The sequence below is a fragment of the Gobio gobio genome, assembly GCF_949357685.1.
Source record: "Gobio gobio genome assembly, chromosome: 17".
NCBI lineage: Eukaryota > Metazoa > Chordata > Actinopteri > Cypriniformes > Gobionidae > Gobio > Gobio gobio.
The window spans coordinates 45,982,474-46,007,683 of record NC_137110.1 but is presented as its reverse complement, the minus strand read 5'-3'; the positions used below and the strand labels follow the sequence as shown (position 1 = coordinate 46,007,683).

At 39.7% G+C, this 25,210-nt stretch overlaps 2 protein-coding genes across 2 annotated transcripts in view; one reads left to right on the top strand and one right to left on the bottom strand.

Annotated features, from left to right (window-relative positions):
- The window catches only part of szt2 (SZT2 subunit of KICSTOR complex), a 126,035-nt gene extending 115,080 nt beyond the window's left edge, over positions 1–10,955 (top strand). The window contains exons 71-75 of the mRNA XM_079841133.1: positions 67–189; positions 3,122–3,662; positions 8,104–8,217; positions 9,390–9,458; positions 9,940–10,955. Coding sequence (XP_079697259.1) covers positions 67–189; positions 3,122–3,662; positions 8,104–8,217; positions 9,390–9,458; positions 9,940–10,083 — 991 coding nt within the window. The 3' untranslated portion in view covers positions 10,084–10,955. The remainder of the gene's footprint in view (positions 1–66; positions 190–3,121; positions 3,663–8,103; positions 8,218–9,389; positions 9,459–9,939) is intronic.
- The window catches only part of hyi (hydroxypyruvate isomerase), a 33,772-nt gene continuing 19,333 nt past the window's right edge, over positions 10,772–25,210 (bottom strand). Inside the window, exons 4-8 of the mRNA XM_079841134.1 lie at positions 21,565–21,643; positions 21,423–21,472; positions 18,205–18,274; positions 12,260–12,394; positions 10,772–11,190 (exon numbers count right to left, since the gene is read on the bottom strand). Of these exons, the coding sequence (XP_079697260.1) occupies positions 11,135–11,190; positions 12,260–12,394; positions 18,205–18,274; positions 21,423–21,472; positions 21,565–21,643 (390 nt within the window). The 3' untranslated portion in view covers positions 10,772–11,134. The remainder of the gene's footprint in view (positions 11,191–12,259; positions 12,395–18,204; positions 18,275–21,422; positions 21,473–21,564; positions 21,644–25,210) is intronic.

Genomic DNA, 25,210 nt, shown 5'->3' with positions numbered 1-25,210 from the left:
TTGTTCTTACTGGAGCAGGTGATGCTATAAGTTATATTTGTATATTCTAATGTATTTCTCTTTAAGCTCTGGCTCATTTAAAGACCTGGAGGGATTACGACACCATGACGACTTTGATGTGTCGCTGCTGGTGTGTCATAATGCCGCCCCTTTTGAGGAGCAGTCTGAAGGAGAGAGACACCTGCTCAGGTGTGTACACCATGAAACATATGCAGAATACTGTGCACTTTGTAAAGTAGGTGCTTTAAGGGTATGGTTCAATGCAACATAGGTGGGTAACTACACTATAAAAATGGTGCTAAATAGCACGAAAAGTGGTTCATTGGCTTGTAATCATAGGGGAACCTCCTTAAGTGTAATATAGAACCTATCTTTAAAGGGGCTATACAGAACCTTTGTCAAATAGTGCTATGTAGAACCATAAGAGGTACATTTATTCAAAGACTACAGCCAATCACCATCTTTCTCTCATCCTCCAATTGTATTCCTCCTTCCACATAATTTAAACTGCAACTGACAGCTCTCAGTATCCAAATTGTCAGTATCCAATCCAGTCTTGTTGCATCCCACCACCACCCCATTCTTCTCCTTAGATTTTAAATATGTTACTCCACTCTCATATGTTTGCTATGGATGGGAATTTATTACAACAATGGCAAAAGCTGTTTTGAATCACTTTATACTTTATGCTGAGGTAAAAAAAAAGTCTTGGGTGGGGGGCCCTGGAATATTTCCTTATAGGGGGGCCTTGGGGACTAAAAATTTGAAAACCATGTTATCTTTAGGAAATACACTGTATTTTAATGTTGTTTTTATCCTTTCCCCAACTAAACTAAGGCTAAGGGAGAGTTAGAGAACTTTTGAAGAACTATACAGGGGCTAAACTTGTTCTTTGTATAGCAGTGATGCTAATGTAACACCTCAACCACCCCAAAGAACCTCTGAATGCTATGACATCTTTTTAAAAAGACTTGCCATTGTTGGTCTCTCAGAAAATGCTATCAATTGGTTTGCTGACTACCTTTCAGTGAGAACACAATGCGTGTTTTTAAAGGGTTAGTTCACCCAAAAATGAAAAATGATTTACTCACCCTCAAGTCATCCCAGGTGTATATGACATTCTTCTTTCAGACAAATAAAAAATGTTGTGGCTCTTCTAACCTTTATAATGGCAGTGAGTTGTTGTATCGTTTTTGAAGTCCATAAAAGTGCATCTATCCATCATATAACTTCTCCACACGGCCCGGGGGGTTAATAAAGTCCTTCTAAAGTGAATCGATGCATTTGCGTAAGAAAAATATCCATATTTAAAACTTTATAAAGTAAATGATCTAGCTCCAGCCGATCGCCTGCCAACTTGCGGAAAAAGTGTAGCGCCTCTCGCAGTTTAAAATACTTGCGCTACGTCTGACAATAATAAATTATATTATTATAAAAAATATTCTAGATCATATAAATGTATTTATTCTAGATAATATGATTAATTAAAGGTCACATGGCATGACATTTTCATTTTATGAGTTTTTTCAGCATTAATATGAGTTCCAGTGGCTAGAATTTTTTATCGGTGTAAACCGAGTTCTGGCTGTCTCTCTCTGCCATTGAGAAAATGACAGCTCAGACGAGCTGATCTTGAATTTTCCTGTTATGACATCATAACAGGAACGGTTACCTCCCTTTCCTCCGCCCAGAGAATTGGCACACCCATGCGAGCGCCATGTTTGTTTGTCCTCGAGAGATCATGGCTTGTGAACGAGTGAATGCTGGCAGTTTCTCAGTGTTTGGATGTACAAATGAAAACAGATCAGAAGGAACTGAAAAAAGACTTCTGTGATCAGTGATTTCTGATGTGTAGCTAATTATTCAAGTTCACACAGAATTGTATTATTCGTGCACAGGCTGCGGCTTCTCTCTCTCCCGACAGAACAGTGTTTTCGTGTTTTCTATCTTGTGAGTCAGTGTTTTTGTACGTCCTCGTCGCATCTATCTGTTCTAAAATGTGGATACAGTCGTGAGTTTCTGCTCAACATCGGCAAAGCCACATCTTTAGAGATAAACCTCACACACGCCGAAGCTCGGGCTGCACTGACCGGTCGGCCTTCAACATCACCGACCCCCAGTACTGCATCTGGCCCACAGCGGAGGCACCAAACGCGGTGCGAGATTAAGCAGAAGGGGGGTAAGCGTGAGGGTATCCGACTAGGCTTGCCAGCTATCCCCACAATAAACTGGATTACATTCGATTACTGCTGCTGTGTCTTTGTTTGCGCTGTCTACTCAATGCGCGTCACTGACGCTTTTCATATGATAGGAAAATATCTAAAAATAATGCTGTGATCAACACTTACTAGTAACTCGTTTATCTCCTGTAATGGTACATTACATGTTTTACAAAGTTGGTAGAATAAGGAGGAAGACGGGCTCGGCGTGACTGGGACTCGTGTTTATTCAGAACTCTCAGATACAAACAAAATAAACTTGCGCTGACAGCGCTCTCACAACTCAGTAGTTACAATGTATAACTTTGTTAGCAATCGCTCTGTCTCTGGTCCATTGATGTCCGGTTCGCGAACAAATCATTCTTTTGAACCGGTTCTTTTTAGTGAACCGGTCAAACCAGTTCACCAAATCGGACTGAATCGTTCTAAACGGTTTGCGTCTCGAGTCAGCGCTGATCCATCATTTACTAAAGTTACTAACTTTCTGACATGTGACAGTCCCTTCGGCTAGAAATAAACGAATAACCTGAAGTATATGCCAGTAACTACAATAGTTCACTGAACTGAGACGTGCTGAGAGAACTGAAGTGACATACGTCTCTCTGTCAGGCCGCAGGCTTGTGCCTCGGCTCGTGCCTCGTTAAACCACGGCCACTCTGCTCATTTCAAATGCAAAGATGTCAGCCAATCACAACAGTGGGTGTTTTTACTGAAGTCTCACAGCAAACGCCCCTTGAAACAGGGCATTCAGCCACAGGGCAAATATCCGTATAGAAAAAATTGAAAATGTTGAATTGGAAATATTCCAAATGTTGAATTGGTTGAATATTTCAACAAAAATTTCCAAATTTCCCAAAAATATTTGTTTCTATTCTAACTTTTTTTATTTTGAATGGTTTCAGGCTACGTTTCTATGTGATCATGACCAGTCAAAGAGAGCTGTTCCCGCGTTTGACTGCAGACATGCGGCGATTTAAGAAGCTTCCTCAGATTCACCGTGACCCCGGTGACCTCAGTGGCCGTATCCATGTGGAGCGGATGGAGACTGGCAGCATAGGGACGCGAGAATCTGAACTGGACCTGTGGGAGGAGACCACCGTCCCCATCAGCCCTGCAGCCAGCCCTGAATCGGACCCCATAGAAAACCTCCTGAATGCGGGTCAGGCCGGGCTAGGAGACACCGACGACTCTCAAGGGCTCTTCTTCCTGTCTCCTCTGTTCCCCCTGCTCAACTCGGAGGTGACGTCTGCACGGCGGCAGATTCAGAGCAGCGTGGAGCAGGCCATGGGCCATTGCCGTAGGGATAACCTTTGGAGGAGGCTCTTTCATGGAGAGCACTTGGCTCTGGATAAACTCAAACTCAGCAAACTGGCCTTCGGTGAACTAGAAGAGCTACTGGACGCTGTGCAAAGCAGATCGGTCGCTGAGATTGACCCACAGCTGGTATGAAAAAAACACACGTCACATCCACTGCCCTTCACCTCTGAGAGCATCTTTCACCCCCTTTGATGTGCCATTTTATATTCCTTTCTCTTCGTTCTCTAGCTGGCACTTTCCACAAATAGGTACAAAATAAGGTCTGAATAGGGTCATTTGAAAATGACAATATCAAATTTGAACAGGTCATATAACCCTAGTCCCTGTTTGTGTGTATTTTATTTATTTTAATTATATTATTTTATATATAATATAATTATAGTTACTGCGCTCTCTCTTCCTGTACACACTGTCTTTGAGAAACCTCTGCATATAGCATGTTTTTTCCTTCATTCCACAGTTTATTTAGGATGGTTTGATCAGCGGCTGGCTCTGTGCAGTTTGTCTGATGGTTTCAGGTGGCTGACAACAAACATGCTAACGCGCCAATCCGTGGGGGAAACATGCGCCCTACTCATCACCGCATCACAATAAACATCAGCTAATTAGCACAGGAAATCAGCCCTTTAATATTACACTCTGTTCCTTATTTACAGCAGAAATGATCCCTCCTGGACCAACATGCGCACAGATTCACACTCCGTATCGTGCGCCAACAGGGTGCTCGTTCGTGATTTGATTACACAGCAGGAGCTACTGTACTGTAAATGTGCCGTTCATGCCAACAGACATCACTGTGTTTAATACAGCGCAACTGTATTTGGCTTCAGAAATGGAGAATGACGTATATGGAGAGCCAGAACTGTAAAATATAATACATTAATTAATTACTTAGTGAGTAAATGTGAATTGTACACTACTATAAAAAATATATATTTTTTAAATTTCAGGATCCCTTGATGAATAGAAAGTTCAAAAGAACAGCATTTATTTAGAATAGAAAGTTCAAAAGAACAGAATTTATTTAGAATAGAATCTACCCCTTACCTGGTGGTCAGGTAGGGTGAACCCTATTGGCTGATATATCATGCAGTATTTTATTAGTTTTGGGAAAGAAAAAAAAAAGAACCCTCATGAAAATTGTTTGATTTCAGTATCTTTAAGGGTGTATTCACACTTGTAGTTCAGTTCTCATGGTTCTTTTGATCCGGACCAAGAAAGAAAATTAGATATTTAGTCCTGGTTTTCTAAGCATTCGCTAAATGCGCTTGTTGTATGCGAGTACAGATACGATAGTATTTTGACCAGCTGAGAACTCGCAAAGAGCTTATAAAATGTGTAAAGGAATCAAAAGGAGTTCCTCCGTTTCACACCTGTCCCAAACTGTAATGGCCAACGTAGCTTCTATGATGAGGAAAAAACAGGTATGCTTGAGCATTCTGTCCTTTTTAGGGTCGCATCTTCTGATGTCACGTAGTTTGTTTATGTGTCTTTGTTCCGTGCTGTGTTCATATTTTATTCTAACCGCACCAGAGTTCGTTTGGAAGTGGACCGAGACCAATGTTTTCAGTGGTCTCGGTCTACTTGTTTGGTGTGATTGCTCTTCTGCGGTTCATTTGAATAAGTGTGAACGCTGCCATCTGAACCAAACAAGCAGACCGAGAACGCTGAAAAGATGGGTCTCACTCCGCTTCCAAACGAACTCTGGTACGGTTCGAAGGAAATATGAACGCAACACCGACCAAAGACATGTAAACAAACCAACGGGACATGACGTCACAAGATGCAAGCCTATAAAGGGCCGAATGCTCAAGCATACCTGTTTTTTTCTCATCATAGTCGTGATGTTGCCCCTCACAGTTCAGCATCAGAACCGCGTCTCGCCGCATCAGATCTTCATTTGTGTGTGTGACGGAGGGATTCCTGCTGCTGTTTTCACTCCTTTACACATTTTATAATACATTTTTTACATTTATATAGCGCTTTTCTAGGCACTCAAATCGCTTTACATATAGAAGGGGGGAATCTCCTCAACCACCACCAATGTGCAGCATCCCCCTGAATGATGCGACGGCAGCCATATTGCGCTCACAACACACCAGCTGATTGGTGGAGAGACGTGATGAAGCCAATCGTATATATATATATATATATATGGGGATGATTAGGAGGCCATGATGGACAGGGGCAAATGGGCAAATTTGACCAGGATGCCGGGGTTACACCCCTACTCTTTATCGAAGGACATCCTGGGATTTTTAATGACCACAGAGAGTCAGGACCTCGGTTTAACGTTTCATCCGAAGGACGGTGCCTGTTACAGTATAGTGTCCCCATCACTATACTGGGGCGTTAGGACCCACACAGACCACAGGGTGAGCACCCCCTTCTGGCCTCACTAACACCTCTCCCAGCAACAACCTAGTTTTCCCAGTTGGTCTCCCATCCAGGTACTAACCAGGCTTAGCCCTGCTTAGCTTCAGTGGGAAACCAGTCTTGGGCTACAGGGTGATATGGCTGCTGGTTATATAGAAGCTGTTTACGAGTTCTCAGCTGGTCAAAATACCATCATGTATGCTACACACATTCAACGCATTTAGCCCAGCACACAGCATTGGTTTGGATGTACAGTAAGTTACGAAATATACATAATAAAAGCTGACCAATCAGGTTGTGAACATACCCCTATACCTTTAGGTTCAGTGTTAAAATGCCAATGGGAATGCTAAGCGGACCAGGACTGGACCAGGTCGGAACCAAGTGAACACGCCCTTAGAAAATCGTACAAGTTCCAAATAGGAATCAGTTCTCAACTCCCAACCACATGTATGTGTGCTGTAAGCGAAAACAACCATTATATGACCATATTGACACGTTCACCTGAAGTCTTCACCTCCTGATCCTCCTTTCTGGGTTTTCTATGGTTTGATTGGCCTCCCCACCTCACCTCTGTACCCCACACATCCTCGTATATCTGAACTCTGGGAGAATGAGATGCAACGTTTCCTCCATACGTGACACGTGCTGTGATGTGGATGACTTGCTCTCGTTCAAACGCTGTAGCCTTTCCGTCAAACGCCGTTTCCTCCGTCTCCCCAAACCTGCATATCAATGGCATTTGATTGCTCGTCTATTCTCACGCCGCTCGCTTCTGTATTCCCTTCACGAGAGCAGAACCGCTTAGTCAATGTTACTGAGCTGAGCCGCTCTTGTGCCACGACTGTTAATGCTAATCGGAGTGCTCGGATGATGTATACCGCTGTCAAACCGATACAGGCTCACAAAGGAAGTAGAGATGTACTCCCACTGTGATATCAGACCAGGAGAAAGTTGCTGCAAATTACATCTTTTTAAAAATGCACTGCCGCCCGCAACCAGAATGTGAAAACTGCCTTCCTGTGGTTTTGCTTACTTGAAGCGTCGGCAGCTATCGCAGCCAGATCCTGTATGAAGTCTAATGTAAAAAATATTAATGGTTTGGGTGCACAAGCTGGTCTAATTTAATGGGAAATATTCTGGTCCAGTCTTTCAGGACCCCAAAGGCTTTTCAAACAGAGTAATCTTTTTGCATAGATATAGCAAATCACCTATCAAACATACATATGTATACACAGATCAGGCATAACATTATGACCTAATATTGTGTTGGTCCCACTTTTGCTGCCGAAACAGCCCTGACTGGTCGAGGCATGGATTCCAAGGTGCAAGGTGGGGTCTCCATGGATCGGACTTGTTTGTTCACCGCATCCCATCCCATGCTACTCAAACCATACCTGAACCATTTTTGCTTTGTGGCAGGGCACATCCTGCTGAAAGAGCCACAGCCACCAGGGAATACTCTTTCCATGAAAGGGTGTACATGGTCTGCAACGATGCTTTCGGCAGTGGACAGGGGTCAGCATGGGCACCCTGACTGCTCTGCGGCTATGCAGCCCCATACACAACAAACTGCGATGCACTGTGTATTCTGACACCTTTCTATCAGAACCAGCATTTACTTCTTGATCAATTTGATCTACAGTAGCTCGTCTGTTTGATCAGACCACACGGACCAGCCTTCGCTCTCCACGTGCATCAGTGAGCCTTGGCCGCCCATGACCCTGTCACCGGTTCGCCACTGTTCCTTCCTTGGACCACTTTTGATAGATACTGACCACTGCAGACCGGGAACACCTGCAGTTTTGGAGATGCGCTGACCTAGCCATCACAATTTGGCCCTTGTCAAACTCGCTCAAATCCTTACGCTTGCCCATTTTTCCTGCTTCTAACACATCAACTTTGAGGACAAATGTTCACTTGCTGCCTAATATATCCCACCCACTAACAGGTGCCGTGATGAAGAGATAATCAGTGTTATTCACTTCACCTCTCAGTGGTCATAATGTTATGCCTGATCGGTGTATATGTCGAAGGAATCCAAAAGTAATCCGATTACATTACTTTCATATTCATATTAATTACAAAAGCGGTCTGTTTGCTAAATCTATGCAAAACAAGGAATAATGAAACTGAAATAATGAAAATTCTGTCTTCTAATGAAATTTTTTTTGTGGTTTTTGTTTTTTAGGACTGTTTCCTGAACATGAGTCCCGCCTGGTACCAGAGTCTCATCAAAGTTCTGCTGTCACGTTTCCCACAAAACTGCAGGCACTTTAAAGATGACAGTGGCATTCAGTACCTGGTAAGGGATACACCAAGGGCCAAGACATTTAGGGCCAGATTTACTAAACAGGTCAAATTTAGCGTGAGAGCACAATCACATAAAAGCGCTGATGGGATTGGAAAGTTCTGTGCGTGATCTACTGACACGTCATTATAAATGAAAGCATATTAAAGAACACAGATGCAGCCGGATCATTTCCATAATGACCAATGCAATATACTAAGAGCAGCGCAAATTCGTGTCTGGTTTAAGCTTTTTTTGGGCAGTAAATAATGTCGCTAATTGACGAGCATAAACCATAGTAAATCACCTTGCATGATTTATTTAAATATTCCTCTCCCATAAATTTAGCGTCTGAAAGGGAAACTCCTACAAATCCATATGCAATAACGTCAGCCGCAGAAATAACCCTATCCACGCCTTTTTTCACTGCATGTCTTTAGTAAATCCTGACAGTAGTTGTTAACACCAAAAGATGGTTTGCATTGGCACAAGCTGTTAGTAAATCTGGCCCTTAGACTTTTTAAAGTCTTTTACTGTCACTAAGGCTGTATTTATTTGATTGAAAAAAAACCACAGTAAAACAGTAATATCGTAAAATATTATAACAATTTCAATTAACAGTTTTCTTTTTGAATATATTGTCAAATGTAATTTTCAGCATCATTACTCCAGTCTTCAGTGTCGCATGATCCTTCAGAAGCTCAGGCTGTACAGTCGTTCTGTTAGCAGGGGTCATGTTGGCCATGTCAGTTACAAGACAGGAAGTGCTCTTAAATCATTATTGTCCTGTAAGGACCTTGGTTACTCAAAGACAATGAAACACGTGGTAAACTGTGGTACAGTGTGAGACCTCTTGTGCCTGTGTATTAGTTAACGTGAGCAAACACTCAGAGAACATGAGGAGAATTCAGCTGCTGATAATCATCAGATCCTCAAGTGTGTCAGAAGGCACTTCATGCTTCATTCTGTAATTGGAGATGTTGTGGGTTTATGTAGATTTCCTGAACTGATGACGACTCTCAGATGATCATTTCACCCTCCATACAAACAGAAATGATGTTAGCGCTGTGTTCCTAATAACGCACACCAATCTACGTTAAATGGATTGTGAAGATCGGGGTTCCATTTTGAAATGAAAAGAAACTGTTTAAACAGTGTGTTTTTAGAGCGTAATCTCTCTTTTCCAGGCTGTCCTGAACCAGAAGTTTACTGACTGTTTTGTGCTCGTCTTTCTGGACACACAGGCAGGAAAAACTGTGAGTTTTATTTGTATGTGTTATATGTTATGTTTTTATGTTAACTAATTTATTCTTACCCTCTCCTGAGTGAATTCTAACAAAAACACACTAATATATATATATATATATATATATATATTACACACACACACACACACACTTTTCTCCTACAATTACAATATCATTACCATTATGTATTTTTTTGTAATTATCATTATTCTTGATTATCCTCATTATTTTGATACAGTGAGAATCTTGATTATATTACAATTAAGTATTGTATTAAATAATTATTTAAAAATTAAATATTTTCAAAGCAGTACAACAAATACTATTATAATGAATAAATTATAGTTTTTATGCTAAAAAAAATTAATTTATACATTTATGTGTTTATTTTTAATAATGTGACCTGGACGTGTTCATTCATTAATTGCACATGTCAAACTTGATCCCACCACAGATCCCAGTGTTTCACCCTCTTTTCTTCTGCTTCTAGAGTCTGAAGGTTGTCTTCAGGGAGCCGTTACCCGCACAGACCCAGCCGAGCAGCAGCCCTCCACCGCAGCTGGTCTCCATGTACCACCATCTGGAGTCCGTCATCAACACCGCATGCTACAACCTCTGGACGGGCCTGCTGTGAACATGTGCAAACCTCTGCGAGCGGCCTCGTGTGTTTCTTTCAGTGTCTGAAATCAGTTTGTGCTAAGATTGAGCCTCCCACTCACAGACTAAATGCATCTTGTGTGTGTAATGAGTGCTGCGTCGGCCAGGTTGCATTACGCAATTAAATTGCCATCGTTTTGCACAGGAAAACAGCTTAATGGGCGGCCCTGTTGATTTGAGTGTGGTTAACTTGGAGGGGTGTTGTGGCGTGTGAGACTGCGCTGGTTTGCCAAAGCCATACTGTCCTTCTTTAGTGTTCATTTGTGCTGTGTTTATTCTCCATCTCCTCTCAGCTGTTGATGGGAAACCGATGTCTTAGATTCGGCTCACATAAAGTCTGAAGTTTTCATTCACGCCCTTCGAGAACCACCTGTTGCTGCAGGACGGATAGTTTTTTGCCCCATAATGCATCCACTTTCTGCAACATAATTTTTACTGCCATTTTATCATCCCAAAAGTGCCTTTAATTTATCTTATGAAGTTGATGGGAGTTTGTGCATTATATTCACCTATCAAGAAGAATCTCTTGAAATAGTTGCATGGTGTTCATGTACATTCATCATAAATGGCGGCGTAACGATTACTAACGAAATGGCACTAGACGTGCAAAGATCTTTGGAAACCAAATGTATCAGGATGATTAAACTCCCATAATGACAAAAACTGAAGAATAAAATGTTTACTGTTTTGTTTTCTTGAAGGACACTGGACATTTTTGGAAGCAAGATTTATTAAAAAGTTAGAATGTTAATTAGCAATTCAAATGTCTGAAACTGTTGTAATTTGTACATTATGTAAATAGAGGCAGGTTTGTAAGAAAAAAAAACGCTTGACAATAAATCTTAAATTAAAACATCTGAAGTGTTCTTTATGTACAGTATTTCATAGCTATTGACAGTCATGCACAAGTGAAATATTAAAATGATTGGAAATGGGAGCCCGTTTTTAAGCCGTAGAAAATGGTCTTGGCATTTTATTACATGGTGCCCTTTTAGAAAATGCAGGAATTTAAGAAGTTAAACTGGTCCTCATTTGTAACTGTTCCAGTATCTTGTGACCCAATCCAGACCCGCTTCTGTGGAACCTGGAGAATCATAGTTAAAAAATGGAATTCCTAAGAATCAAATTTCACTCTATACTCTTTGAAACGTAAGAGTTGTTGAATAGCATGTATTGTAAAGTTTTGAATCCCAGTGGCTGTAATTGGGATATGAATGCAAGTTTAGGACCCACAAAAGTGTCAAATCAGTAGCCTTTTTGGCTAATGGTGTACATTATAAGAAAAGATCTGAAATGAAAATTATGTCATTAATTACTTGCCCTTATGTCGGTCTAAACCCATAAGACTTTTGTTCAATTTTGGAACACAAATAATGTAATACTAACTTCTGTTTCAAAAAGCTCATGAAGAGTTTGTAAAACTAATCCATATGAATTGAGCGGTTTAGTCCAAATTTTCAGAAGAGACTCGATCGCTTTAAATGATGAACAGATTTAATTTAAGCTTTTATTCACATATAAACATTGATCAGCCAACATAAACAGAAGCTCAACTGAACCTGCTTGACGTGCGAGAACAAGCCTCTTGAGGAGAATGAACCTCATTGGTTCTCACGGAAGCTCAAACATGCTGCGTAACACGAGAAGGAACCTCAAACTTTCGTTTTCCACAACTTATGTGTGAGTTGATCAATGTTTATGTGAATAAAAGCCTAAATTAAATCTGTTCATCATATCAAGTCTCTTCAGGAAATTCAAGTGGTACTCACTGCAGAGTCAAACGACATTCAGCTCCTCCTCTCTGAAGCTCCAATGGGGTGGAGGGATAGAGTTGTGGATAGGGTCAGGGTGTGGTTGGATATTCCAGCTCCACCTCTTAGGCACAAATTACATTCGCCCCTCCTCTCTGGAGTTCTAGTGGGGAGGAGCTATATGTACGCTCCACCCATTTGCTCTGCAGTGAGCTGTCTTCCAAAGATGAACAGAAGTCTTACGGGTTTGGAACATGAGGGTGAGAAATTAAAGACAGAATTTAAATTTTTGGGCGAACTAACCATTTAAGATCTTTTGTGCAACATTTTTTCATTTAAATTAATAATAAAAACAAGAGAGTCATTGCAAACCTCACAAACTATGAGCTTTCCTCCACTCACCCTGAGGTTTGTATTCACAGCCGATGTAATCCTGATAGTCCAGCTCCTCCAGCAGTTTAAAGAGGTACGAGAAACAGAGCTCTCCATCGCTGTCCGGCTCATGGCGGTCGGGAACTTGAGCGATCTGGATGTGACCTGTGACAGCGGTAAAGCCGTGAGGAGTTGATTGACAGATGCAATGCATGGCTGTTTCTGGCCTGATGTATCGTTAACTAGAACTAAAATTAAAACCATAAAAAAAATTACATTTACTTTCATTTTACTAAAACTTTACCCAAAATTAAAATTAAAACAGAACACATATAAATATATTCTCTAATTCAAAATATAAATAAAAATACACTGCCCAACCACAAAAAAGTTTAAATTGGCAAATGCTTAAGAGGATCCTTATTGCAGTGATTATCATGTTTCTATCATGTTATATATTTGGCAACAGTTCTTCTAACCCTAATTGATGGAATGTGTAGCTTTTCATTTCTTAAAGGAACATGCCGACTTTTTGGGTGTTTATCTTATTCACCGTATCCCCCAGAGTTAGATAAGTCCATACATACTAGGGATGCCACAATTCTCAATATAATATTGAACCGTTCGGTACAGCCTTCACGGTTCAATACGTGCCTGTGAATTGCGGTTTTTCGGTTTCGCATTTAATTAAGTATTTTTCTACAAATTATATAATTTGCCTCCATCCCAATATACTGAACAACGCGACATACATTCACATCACACGTAAGTGGTAGAGTTATACTCACGGAACACTATAGTAATTCACAATCACGAAAGTTCATTATTTGCATGCGTTTTAAAGCCTTGTCGGCGTGGGCGCGGGTTTAACATGCGCTTCTCAGAGCGCGCGCACTAAACACTTGTCAAACACGTGATTACTGGACTAAGTAGTCGTCTTACTACGCTAATACTGTCAAATACACACAAGGTTAACATAAACACAGTCGGTTATGTCTAAAGTGAAAGTAAAATCGGCGTGTCTGTATATTAGATGCACGCAGGTCTTGAAAGCAAATTGACAGCAGGCAGCCTATAGTGAACACGCGATCCTTAAAGGGACAGCTCACCTCTAAAATGATGTCATTATTTACTCACTCTAATATTGTTCCAAACCTGTATTTATTTCTCATTTTTGAGTGAACTATCCATTTAATGTTACTACAACAACAAAAGACAAAGAGAAAATCACTCACTGCTCTTGACTGAAAAACTTGAATACAGTAGCTTTATAAGAATCAGTTTATATTTTATAGTGAAGTCTATGTAGTTTTATTTTTACATTTATTCATTCAATTTCATACTTACATGCTGCTGTACAGCTCTGAGCTGCCAGTGTAAATCATATATATATATATATATATATATATATATATATATAATTATACAATACACTAGGAATGTGTACAAGGTTTTTTTAAGTAAAGTTTTAAGTTTAAGTAAAGTTTTTCAATTCTTTTAATTAAAATGAAAGAGTATTGCAATTAAAAAAGTCTTTTTTCTCCTTAACCTCTTGCTGTTCCTGTCGCTTAAGAATAGAATAGCAAAAAACTGATGTGACAAGCCATCAGAACCGAACCGAACCGAAAACCGTGGTTAAAAACCGAGGTATGTATTGAACCGTGGACTAACTGTATTGTTGCATCCCTAATACATACCATTCTCATCTCTGTGCGTGCCATAACTCTGTCTGACACACACACCGCTAGCCTAGCTTAGCACAAAGACGAGGTAAATGGCTCCAGCTAGCCTACTGCTCAATAAGTGACAAAATAACGCCAACATTTTCCTATTTACATGTTGTGATGTGACTATACTTGGGACTATACTTTCATTCCTGCGTAATAATCAAGGAACTTTGTACCGTACCATTGGTGCAGCGGCGCAATGTTGGCGTTATTTTATCACTTATTGAGCAGTAGGCTAGCTGGAGCCATTTACCTCCAGTCTTTATGCTAAGCTAGGCTAGCGGTGTGTGTGTCAGACAGAGTTATGGCACGCACGGAGATGAGAATGGTATGTATGGACTTATCTAACTCTGGGGGATACGGTGAGTAAGCTAAAGTCCCAAAAAGTCGATGTGTTCCTTTAAACGACCATACAAGAAGACACATCATGGCCATATTCCAGGATGACAAGGTCAAGATAAATCAGGCAAAAAATGTACCTCATGCAGCTCATGATGGAAATAAATGTTGTGATGTTATTTCCATCGAGTGGCATTAATTTTTGGTCAAAATCTTGTATTGGCAATGCAAGAGTCCAGCACTCTGTAAAGTCTCCTCCAGCACTTCCCAAAGACTTTCAATGAATTTAAGCTCTGGACACAGAGGTGCTTCGTGCTGAATCTTGACTTTGTCATCCTGGAATATGGCCATGATGTGTCTTCCTACATGGTTGTTTAAGAAATGAAAAGTTACACATTCCATCAGTTAGGGTTAGAAGAACTGTTGCCAAACATATAACAAGATAGAAACATAATAATCATTGCAATAATGATCCAATCATTGACTCTTAAGTATTTGCCTATTTAAATACAAACAGCGGGCAGTGTATAATAGCATGTATTAATGATGCTAAAATAACACTGATGTAGAAATGATTGACACACTAGCAATATTGTCTGTTAGGATGATTCATAAGACTGCACGATTCCTGTCATTTTCTAGACTAGATATTCTTGTTTCTTTAGAAAAATAGGGTAAACGTACCTATTAAGCTCACCAAAATCTACATTGAGACATTTTAGAGCACAGGGTATTGGTTTGAGTACAAGTTGTTGTTCAAATAAAATATTAATCTCTCCCACAATAATATTTTATTTTAAATGACAAAAGCATTTAAATTAGGATATACATACATTGTGCATTCATTAAATAAACAAAAAAATGTAAAGAACAATTTTATAAAGATTAACTTTAAGTGACAACCATCAGTTCATATTTATAAAATATATACACTCACCTAAAGGATTATTAGGAACACCATACTAATACTGTGTTTGACCCCCTTACGCCTTCAGAACTGCCTTAATTCTACATGGCATTGACTCAACAAGGTGCTGAAAGCATTCTTTAGAAATGTTGGCCCATATTGATAGGAGAGCATCTTGCAGTTGATGGAGATTTGTGGGATGCACATCCAGGGCACGAAGCTCCCGTTCCACCACATCCCAAAGATGCTCTATTGGGTTGAAATCTGGTGGCTGTGGGGGCCATTTTAGTACAGTGAACTCATTGTCATGTTCAAGAAACCAATTTGAAATGTTTCAAGCTTTGTGACATGGTGCATTATCCTGCTGGAAGTAGCCATCAGAGGATGGGTACATGGTGGTCAAAAAGGATTGGACATGGTCAGAAACAATGCTCAGGTAGGCCGTGGCATTTAAACGATGCCCAATTGGCACTAAGGGGCCTAAAGTGTGCCAAGAAAACATCCCCCACACCATTACACCACCACCACCAGCCTGCACAGTGGTAACAAGGCTTGATGGATCCATGTTCTCATTCTGTTTACGCCAAATTCTGACTCTGACCATCTGAATGTCTCAACAGAAATCGAGACTCATCAGACCAGGCAACATTTTTCCAGTCTTCAACTGTCCAATTTTGGTGAGCTCGTGCAAATTGTAGCCTCTTTTTCCTATTTGTAGTGGAGATGAGTGGTACCCTGTGGGGTCTTCTGCTGTTGTAGCCCATCCTCCTCAAGGTTGTGCGTGTTGTGGCTTCACAAATGCTTTGCTGCATACCTCAGTTGTAACGAGTGGTTATTTCAGTCAAAGTTGCTCTTCTATCAGCTTGAATCAGACGGCCCATTCTCCTCTGACCTCTAGCATCAACAAGGCATTTTCGCCCACAGGACTGCCGCATTCTGGACGTTTTTCCCTTTTCACACCATTCTTTGTAAACCCTAGAAATGGTTGTGCGTGAAAATCCCAGTAACTGAGCAGATTGTGAAATACTCAGACCGGCCCGTCTGGCACCAACAACCATGCCACGCTCAAAATTGCTTTAATCACCTTTCTTTCCCATTCTGACATTCAGTTTGGAGTTCAGGAGATTGTCTTGACCAGGACCACACCCCTAAATGCATTAAAACAACTGCCATGTGATTGGTTGATTAGATAATTGCATTAATGAGAAATTGAACAGGTGTTCCTAATAATCCTTTAGGTGAGTGTACATAGACGTTTAATGTGGATGAACAGCAAACCTTTTAAATTAGTAATAATTATTAATTTAAATTTAAAAGGACAATTTTGATAAATAATCTAGGTTATGTATTCAATCATATTTTAATATGAACAGCTATTATTGAAAATATCTATGAAATTATACTTTTTCTTATTGATGTCACACTGAAGCTGTGTGGTTTTCATAGTAGTGCACCCTTTAAAGGGATAGTTCACCCAAAAATGAAAATTAGCCCATAATTTACTCACCCTCAAGTCATCCTAGGTGCATAGGACATTCTTCTTTCAGACGAATAAAATCTGAGTTATATTACACAAGTCCAGGGGCCTCATTTATAAACGTTGCGTATGCACAAAAGAAGGCGTACGCCGCTCTCTACGCAATAATTGGTATTTATAAACAGCAAACTTGATGGGAAAATGTGCGGTCCATCACGCAAGCTCTGACCCAGGCGTACGCACAAAAACGGGTGAAATGAGAAATGGCGACACCATCGGCAGATGGAAGAAACACATGAAACTAGAACGTTGTGTAAAAGAAATGGCAATACTGCCTCTCATAAATAACATGAAGACTTCACAAAGCAAGTCTTACAATTAACAGCCTACACGAACACCCGTTTGATCGATCTGCAGTGTAAAACAAACGAAAATTACAACAGAAATGCAAATTAACACATATTTGCAAAAAGAAAAGTGAAATATGTTCTGCAATAATATTGATATTTCATTAATATTTCAAGTTATAATATGCAAAAGTCTAAATATTAATCTCTTAATTTTGCAGTAAGAAGTTATAGGCTACATATCGAAAATAAAGGCTTAAACATCTAAAAAAAAATGCACATTTAAGGGGCTACTCTTTTGGTGAAAGTTTTCAGGCAGCTTTCAAAATGGCCACCAGACAGTGTTGGATACCCATATCTCAGTGTGAAATGAACTGATTAGCTTAAAATTAAAGGAGGTATATATAGTAAAAAATATATTTTTTCTTTTTATAATCTCAAAGATAGTAGTGTGCTTAATGGGTACTTAAGTTTAATAGGTATGTTTACCCTATGCATTGATGAATCGTTCACAATAAAACCAGAAACATCTGTCAGTGCGGTGTGAATTGCCCTAAAAGGGATAGTTCACCCAAAAATGAACATTTTGTCATTATTAACCCTCAAGTTGTTCTAAACCTGAATGAGTTGAATGGGTTCTCCGGAAAAAAAAAGGCGTTTGGGGGGTAAAATATAATTATTCTTTTTTTAATGCTAAAATTTGCATTCCTGGGAATATCACATAATTGGGGTCGCTTCAACCCGCGGACATGGAAAAACAGTGTGCGGGGAAAAAACCCGGACTTGACAACACTGAGTTCTGTTGACATTTGACAACTAACGTCATGCGTCGCTCCGTGGTTCTGATTGGTTGTAGGTCTATCCAATTGAGGTCTTTCCTGGTTCGGTTGAAACATGCCCCATAATCACAGCCCAATGGAGCAGTATCAGACTCATATTCTGACTAGAATTGAGTATGACAATGTCAGGCTACAATGGAAGTCAATGGCAACCGTCAACTGTCTGGTTATCAACATTTTTATCTTCTTTTGTGTTCAACAGAAGAAAGAATCTCATACAGGTTTGGAACAACTCGAGCACATATGATGACAAAAATTTTCATTTTTGGGTGAACTATCCCTTTAAGAGTCAAGATAAGTGACTTGTGATAATTCTGACTGTAAGAGTCCCACATTTACCTGTCATTGGTAAGTATTTGCGTATATTTTGCGTTAAGTTGCCATCCATGATCTGCCAGTGGTAGATGTCCTGCAAAAGGAGAGAGTGACAGTGTTGTGTAATCTGAAGTTTACACTTCAGTGGTGTTGTTCTAGATTGCGGTTGATCATCTTCGCCGTGGGTTTTATGTTGCCTCAGACGGAGCTGAGTTGGCATGGAGGGCAGTTTAGAAACACACTCAAGTCTTTCCTACACCGTCTGAAAGCAAACACAGCAGCTGCCTAATGCACCCGCATCCCTCGACAAACTCCCTTCATATGATTTATTCAGCGCAGGATTCAAAGAGTGCTGAAAATGATTTTATTATCCTGGAAAGGACAGCATGTGCAGTGCAGCCGCTCGGTAATAAGATAAGTGAAAATTACTTCACATGATGCTCATTTCTCACTGCTGCTACAAACAACACAAATTAAAGTAAAGCGTGGACACACAACAGGTTGAAAGAGCAGATAACTAGATTCTAACACAAAACGTGAGTGGTTTCACTATGTGGTTGCTGAGTTTTTTTGTGGGTTTTTTTAAGTGGATTGCAATGTGGGTTTTTATGGAAGCTTGTTTCCACCACAGAATAAAAAAAAATCATGATTTTTTCTCTCACAATTATGACTTTTAGGTTTAGGGGGCCATTTACACGACACAGCCTTCAACTGAAACTTTGGTTACACTTTATTTTAAGGTGACGTAGTTACATTGTACTTACACAAGTAAGTACTGAGTAATATTAATTAGCATGTACTTACTGTAGAGTTATGGTTAGGGTTTGGTTTAGGGTTAGTTACTTGTAATTATGCATCATTTACTGTTATTACTATAGTAAGTACATGGGTCACACTTCAGATTAGGGTGCAATTCTCACTATTAACTAAATATTAACTATGACTTTTGCCTCAATAAATTCCTCACTACTGCTTATTAATAGTTAGTAAGGTAGTTGATAAGTTTAGGTATTGGGTATGATTAAGGGATGTAGAATATGGTCATGCAGAATAAGGCATTAATATGAGCTTTATAAGTGCTTATAAACAGCCAATAATATCCTAGTAATATGCATGCTAATAAGCAACTAGTTAATAGTGATAATTGGACGCTAAACTAGTGTTACCAGTACATGTAGTAGCGTCACCTTAAAGGGGTGGTTGATTATGATTTAACTTTTTTAACTTTGGTTAGTTTGTAATGTTGCTGTTTTGAGCATAAAGAAAATCTGCAAAGTTACGACGCTCAAAGTTCAAAGGAAAGGGAGATATTTTCCTTTAAAGAAATCGCTTTTTAAGGACTACAACAAATGGCTGGTAGGGACTACAACATCACTAACCCTAAAATTGACATAAACCCTGCCCCCAGGAACACACAACAAAGGCCGTGTTGGGAAGAGGAAGAGTTGTAGAAGCACATTTAGGAGTCTGCTCAAGCTGTCACAACCGTCTTTTCACATTTATTGCAACACAACACAAATGCAATAGCATGTCATAAAAGCAAGATGACAACATAAGTTATAACCGTAATTAAACTAAACTATACCTGTTCTATCTTCATGCAGCATTCATTCTCTGGCTCTGTGCATCTTACAACAGTTCCCACACAAGTGATTTATAGATCATCATGACAGAACATGCTAATCTATGACTTGAAGATAGTTAACTCCACATCAGCAACTTAAATTCATCAACTAACCATTCAGAAACGTCCCGTCTCATTCTACATGTTGTCACTTCTTCTTGAGTCTCTCCATTATTGTCCGACTCCGGTTTGAACATAAAAGGCTGAACAGTTTCGGACATTTTCAGTGTGTCAGAGGTAAACAGAGCTGCTAACATGAGTTCTTGAAGCCCCGCCCTCTTCTTGAAAGGGGGCCTGTAGCTCATTTGCATTTAAAGAGACAACAAGTGCCCGTTTTAACATGCTATCAAATATATCTGTGGGGTATTTTGAGCCAAAACTTCACATACACACTAAGACTTATTCTACATGTTGTAAAAAGGGGCATTATAGGACCCCTTTAAAATAAAGTATTACCAAACATTTCTATGCATTTTGGCTGTTCATTTACACGATAACTGTGTATTGGAGCCTGAATATGCAAACTTTTGAAAATGATACCATTATCATCTCTGTATAAACTACAAAAACGAGTATTTGTAAAAACAGTGATGTCAGTTTAGGCGTTTAGTGTTTCTTTACAAAGTGTCATGAACGGGATCGTTTTGACAATGTTGTCGTCTGTATGTGTAAAATGTGAAGGAAAAACTCTTCCGTTTTTAGAACATCACTTTCGTGTAAACTTACTCTAAATCTCGCAATTCTGAGTTTATAACTAATCTCGGAATTGCGAGATATAAACTCAAAATTATCAGAATGTTTTTTTATTCTGTGGTGGATACAAGCTTCCATAGTTGCTAGAGCGCTGAAGCATAAAAAATTATAATTAAAATTTGTAAAAATATCTTTGTTCAAATTAATATGGATAGATAAGACAAAAAGATAAGACTAAACTTCAACGTTTCACTCGTTTCAAGTAAAAAATTAAAAAAATTGTCTAATAATTAAAGATTGCAAAAGCTCTATGAATGAAATAATGCAAGTTTAATGCGCGTCACGGTCACAGATTAAATAATGTGAGTGAATGAGTACATTTACATGGACGTCCTTAACCTGATTATGCTTAATAAGCCGACAACGTGGGTCATAAACAGCTTAAGAATTTTTGGTAGTTATCAGCGTATTGGTGTGCATCTAAACATGCTCAAGGATGGGAATCACCGCAGGGTCACAGTCGACGGTCAGAATCAAACCCCTCATGATGAAGATGATGAGGAGCAGAAACCCGTTCAGACTCGCTCTTAGTTTTGACATTTATTTTGTAGTGTTTTGTTCCCACTATTTCTGTATTCTGTCTTCCTATGTTTAGCTCCTGTTTCCTTTCTTCCATTGCCTACCTTGTTAGTTTCTATAGTTACCCTGATTAGTTCACACTTGTTGTTCATTAGCCCTTGTTTCCCTTGTCTTTACCTCCCTGTGTGAAGCTGTTGCGGTTTTCTGGTCCCTGCCTGGTTCTTGTTTCTATGTGTACTTTTTTTTGTAATAAACTTGTCTTGCATTTGGGGGAAAAAAAGGATGGCAAAAGCTGCATGAATGATGACAAAATAAAAAGCTTGACTAAAAAGTGCATTCCGCTCACCATCTGCATCCTGATGCTGGGGTGACTGACTCTCTGTAGAATCACTGCAGCTACGGGGCGTGATGATAAAGACAAAAAACATATGCGTAAATAATCCGGAAAACAAATTCACAATCATCCATGGAGAAAAAAGCCTCCTTACCTTGGTGTGGGGAGTGGAGGAAATATCGTGGATCTGTTATTCTGGTGTTGATTGGCTCAATCAGTCCAAGAATGCCTTCCTGTACAGCGAAGAACAACACAAAATAAAGAGCCACAGTTGACGTTTTAAAATACATTTATTCCTGTCATTAAAGGTGAATTTTCAGCATCATTACTCCAGTCTTCAGTGTCACATGATCCTTCAGAAATCATTCTCAAATGATGATTTGCTCAAGAAACATTTATGATTACTATCAGTTGAAAACAGCTGTGCTGTTTCATATTTTTTCAAACGAAGGGCATTTTTAAAATAGAATCTTTTGTATTATTATAAATGTCTTTACTGACACTTTTGATCAATTTCATGTGTCCTTGCTGAATAAAAGTAATTTATTTACAAAAAAAAACGGACCCCAAACTTTTGAACGGTAATGTACCTCAAAGGGCATTTCAATGTTTATATTGTGCATATATGCATGTTTTAATATAGTCTTCATTACTAGGGATGCAACAATACAGTTAGTCCACGGTTCAATACATATCTCTGTTTTTAACCACAGTTTTCGGTTCGGTTCTGATGGCTTGTCAAATCAGTTTTTTGCTATTCTATTCTTAGGCGACAGGAACAGCAAGAGGTTAAAGGTCCCCTCCCATGGCATGAATATTGTCCCCAAGTGGATAGAAATGCTGATCGGTGTAAAATCGAGTTCTGGCTGTCTTTCTCAGCCTTTGAGAAAATGACAGGCCAGACTAGCCAATCCTGAAGACTCCTGTTTTGACGTCCACACAGGAATGGTTACCTCCCTTTCCCCCGCCCAGAGAATCTGGCACGCCCATGTAAGCGCTATATTTGTCCTCGAGAGATCATGGCTTGTGAACGAGTGAACGCTGGCAGTTTCTCAGTGTTTGGATGTACAAATGAAAAAAGTATTTTTTCAGTTCCTTCTGATCTGTGATCAGTGATTTCTTATTTGTAGCTAATTATTTATTATTCGTGCACACACTGCGGCTTCTCTCTCTCCCGACAGAACGGTGTTTTCGTGTTTTCTATCTTGTGAGTCATTGTTTTTGTACGTCCTCGTCGCGTCTATCTGTTCTAAAATGTGCATACAGTCATGAGTTTCTGCTCAACATCGGCAGACTCACAACTCTTAACCTCACACACGCCGAAGCTCAGGCTGCACTGACCGGTCGGCCTTCAACATCACCGACCCCCAGAACTGCATCTGGCCCACAGCGGAGGCACCAAACGCGGCGTGAGATTAAGCAGAAGGGGGGTAAGCGTGAGGGTATCCGGCTAGGCTTGCCAGCTTTCCCCACAATAAACTGGATTACATTCGATTACTGCTGTTGTGTCTTTGTTTGCGCTGTCTACTCAATGCGCGTCACTGACGCTTTTCATATGATTGGAACATATCTAAAAATAATGCTATGATCAACACTTACTAACTCGTTCATCTCGACAGCTGTAATGGTACATTGCATGTGTTACAAAGTTGGTAGAATAAGGAGGAAGATGGGCTCGGCGTGACTGGGACTCGTGTTTATTCAGAACTCTCAGATACAAACACAATAAACTTGCGCTGAAAGACAACGCTCTCACAACTCAGTAGTTACTATAAATAACTTTGTTAGCAATCGCTCCGTCTCCGCGATGTCCGGTTCGCGAACGAATCATTCTTTTAAATCGGTTCTTTTTAGTGAACCGAACCAGTTCACCAAATCGGACTGAATCGTTCTAAACGGTTCGCGTCTCGAGTCAGCGCTGATCCATAATTTACTAAAGTTACTAACTTTCTGACATGAGTGACAGCCCCTCCGACTAGAAATAACTAATAACCTGAAGTATATTCTAGTAACTACAACAGTTCACTGAACTGAGACGTGCTGAGAACTGATGTGAAGTGAACTCAGGTCCATCCGTCTCTCTGGCACAGCCTTGTGCCTCGTAGACCTCGTTAAACCACGCCCCCTCCGCTCATTTCAAATGCAAAGATGTCAGCCAATCACAACAGTGGGCGTTTTTACTGAAGTCTCACAGCAGACATGCCTCTTGAAACAGGGCATTCAGCCACAGGGCAAACAGCAGTATAGAGAAAATGCCTTTTATTTCTAAAGTATGACATTTTATGATGTTAAAATCATACTAACAATATAAGTACACCTCAGGAAACATTATAAAATAATAGAAAAATGCCATGCCATGGGACCTTTAAGGAGAAAAAATATATGAATAAATGTAAAAATTAAACACTACATAGACTTCACTATAAAATATACATTGATTCTTATTAAAGCTACTGTATTCAAGTTTGTCAGTCAAGAGCAGTGAGGGATTTACTTTTTGTCTTTTGTTGTTGTATTAACATTAAAGGAATAGTTCGCTCAAAAATGAAATTTCTGTCATCGATTACTCGCGCTCAAGTTGTTTTAAACCTGTATAAAGCTCTTTCTTCTGTTGGACATCAAATATATTTTGAAGAATGTTGGAAACCAAACAATTGCTGGTCCCCATTGAGGGAAATAATAATATGGATGTCAATGGCTACCATCAACCGTCTGGTATTCAACTGTCTGAACAGAAGAAATGAATACAGGTTTGGAACAACATTAGAGAGAGTAAATGGTGAACTGTCCCTTTAAGGACAGCGGGCTGCGCTGCGCTGCCACTGTCAATTTAAGACCTACATGCATCTAATATACAGACACACGCCGATTTTACTTTCACTTTAGACATAACCGACTGTGTTTATGTAAACCTTCTGTGTATTTGACAGTATTAGCGCATTAAGACTACTTAGTCCAGTAATCACATGTCTGACAGGATTTTAGTGCGCGCGTGAGTATAACTCTACCACTAACGTGTGATGTGAATGTATGTCGCGTTGTTCAGTATATTGGGATGGAGGCAAATGATAGAATGAGTAACGTTACTGTAGCACGATACTACGATATTTTTTTAAAAAGCAAATTTTGGAGACATTTTAATCGTCTACAATCAAAAATCATTACATCACACGGCCCGCCCACACCACAGATTTGAAAGATGATGGTGTGCACTGCAGCCTCACTTCACCGCTCTGGTAAAGTGTGAAATCAGAAACCAAGCGGTTAAACGGCTAAAGCGGCTAAACACCCCCTAACTTTAGTGCATAGTGATTGGATATTTGCTCATATTAATCAACGCGTAGACTCACAGGCACACTCAAACAGAGCCAATTCGGAGAGAACTAAAAATAATTAATTCAATGCAAAACCGAGCGCATATTGAACCGTGAATGCCGTACCGAGCGGTTCAATATTATATTGAGAATTGTGGCATCCCTAGTTATTACTGTATATCTGGAGAGAGAAAAAAATCATAACAAAAGAAAAACAAAAAATGTGTCTATCATTGCATAAATGAGCATACATGTATTTACCTATATTTGAACAAATTATTAGTGATTACTGATCAAATCAGAAGTCTTGGCTTAGGCTTTACTATTTTTTGCTTTTACAAGCTACTATGATTGACAACTTGAAAATGTGAAAGCCTGCTGTATCAAAATACTAAAGCCAAACCACTGTTCTCATTTTGAAATGTAGAGACCTTTCAAGAAACCCTGACAGAAAATTTCCTGAACTTCTACATAAGAACACACACT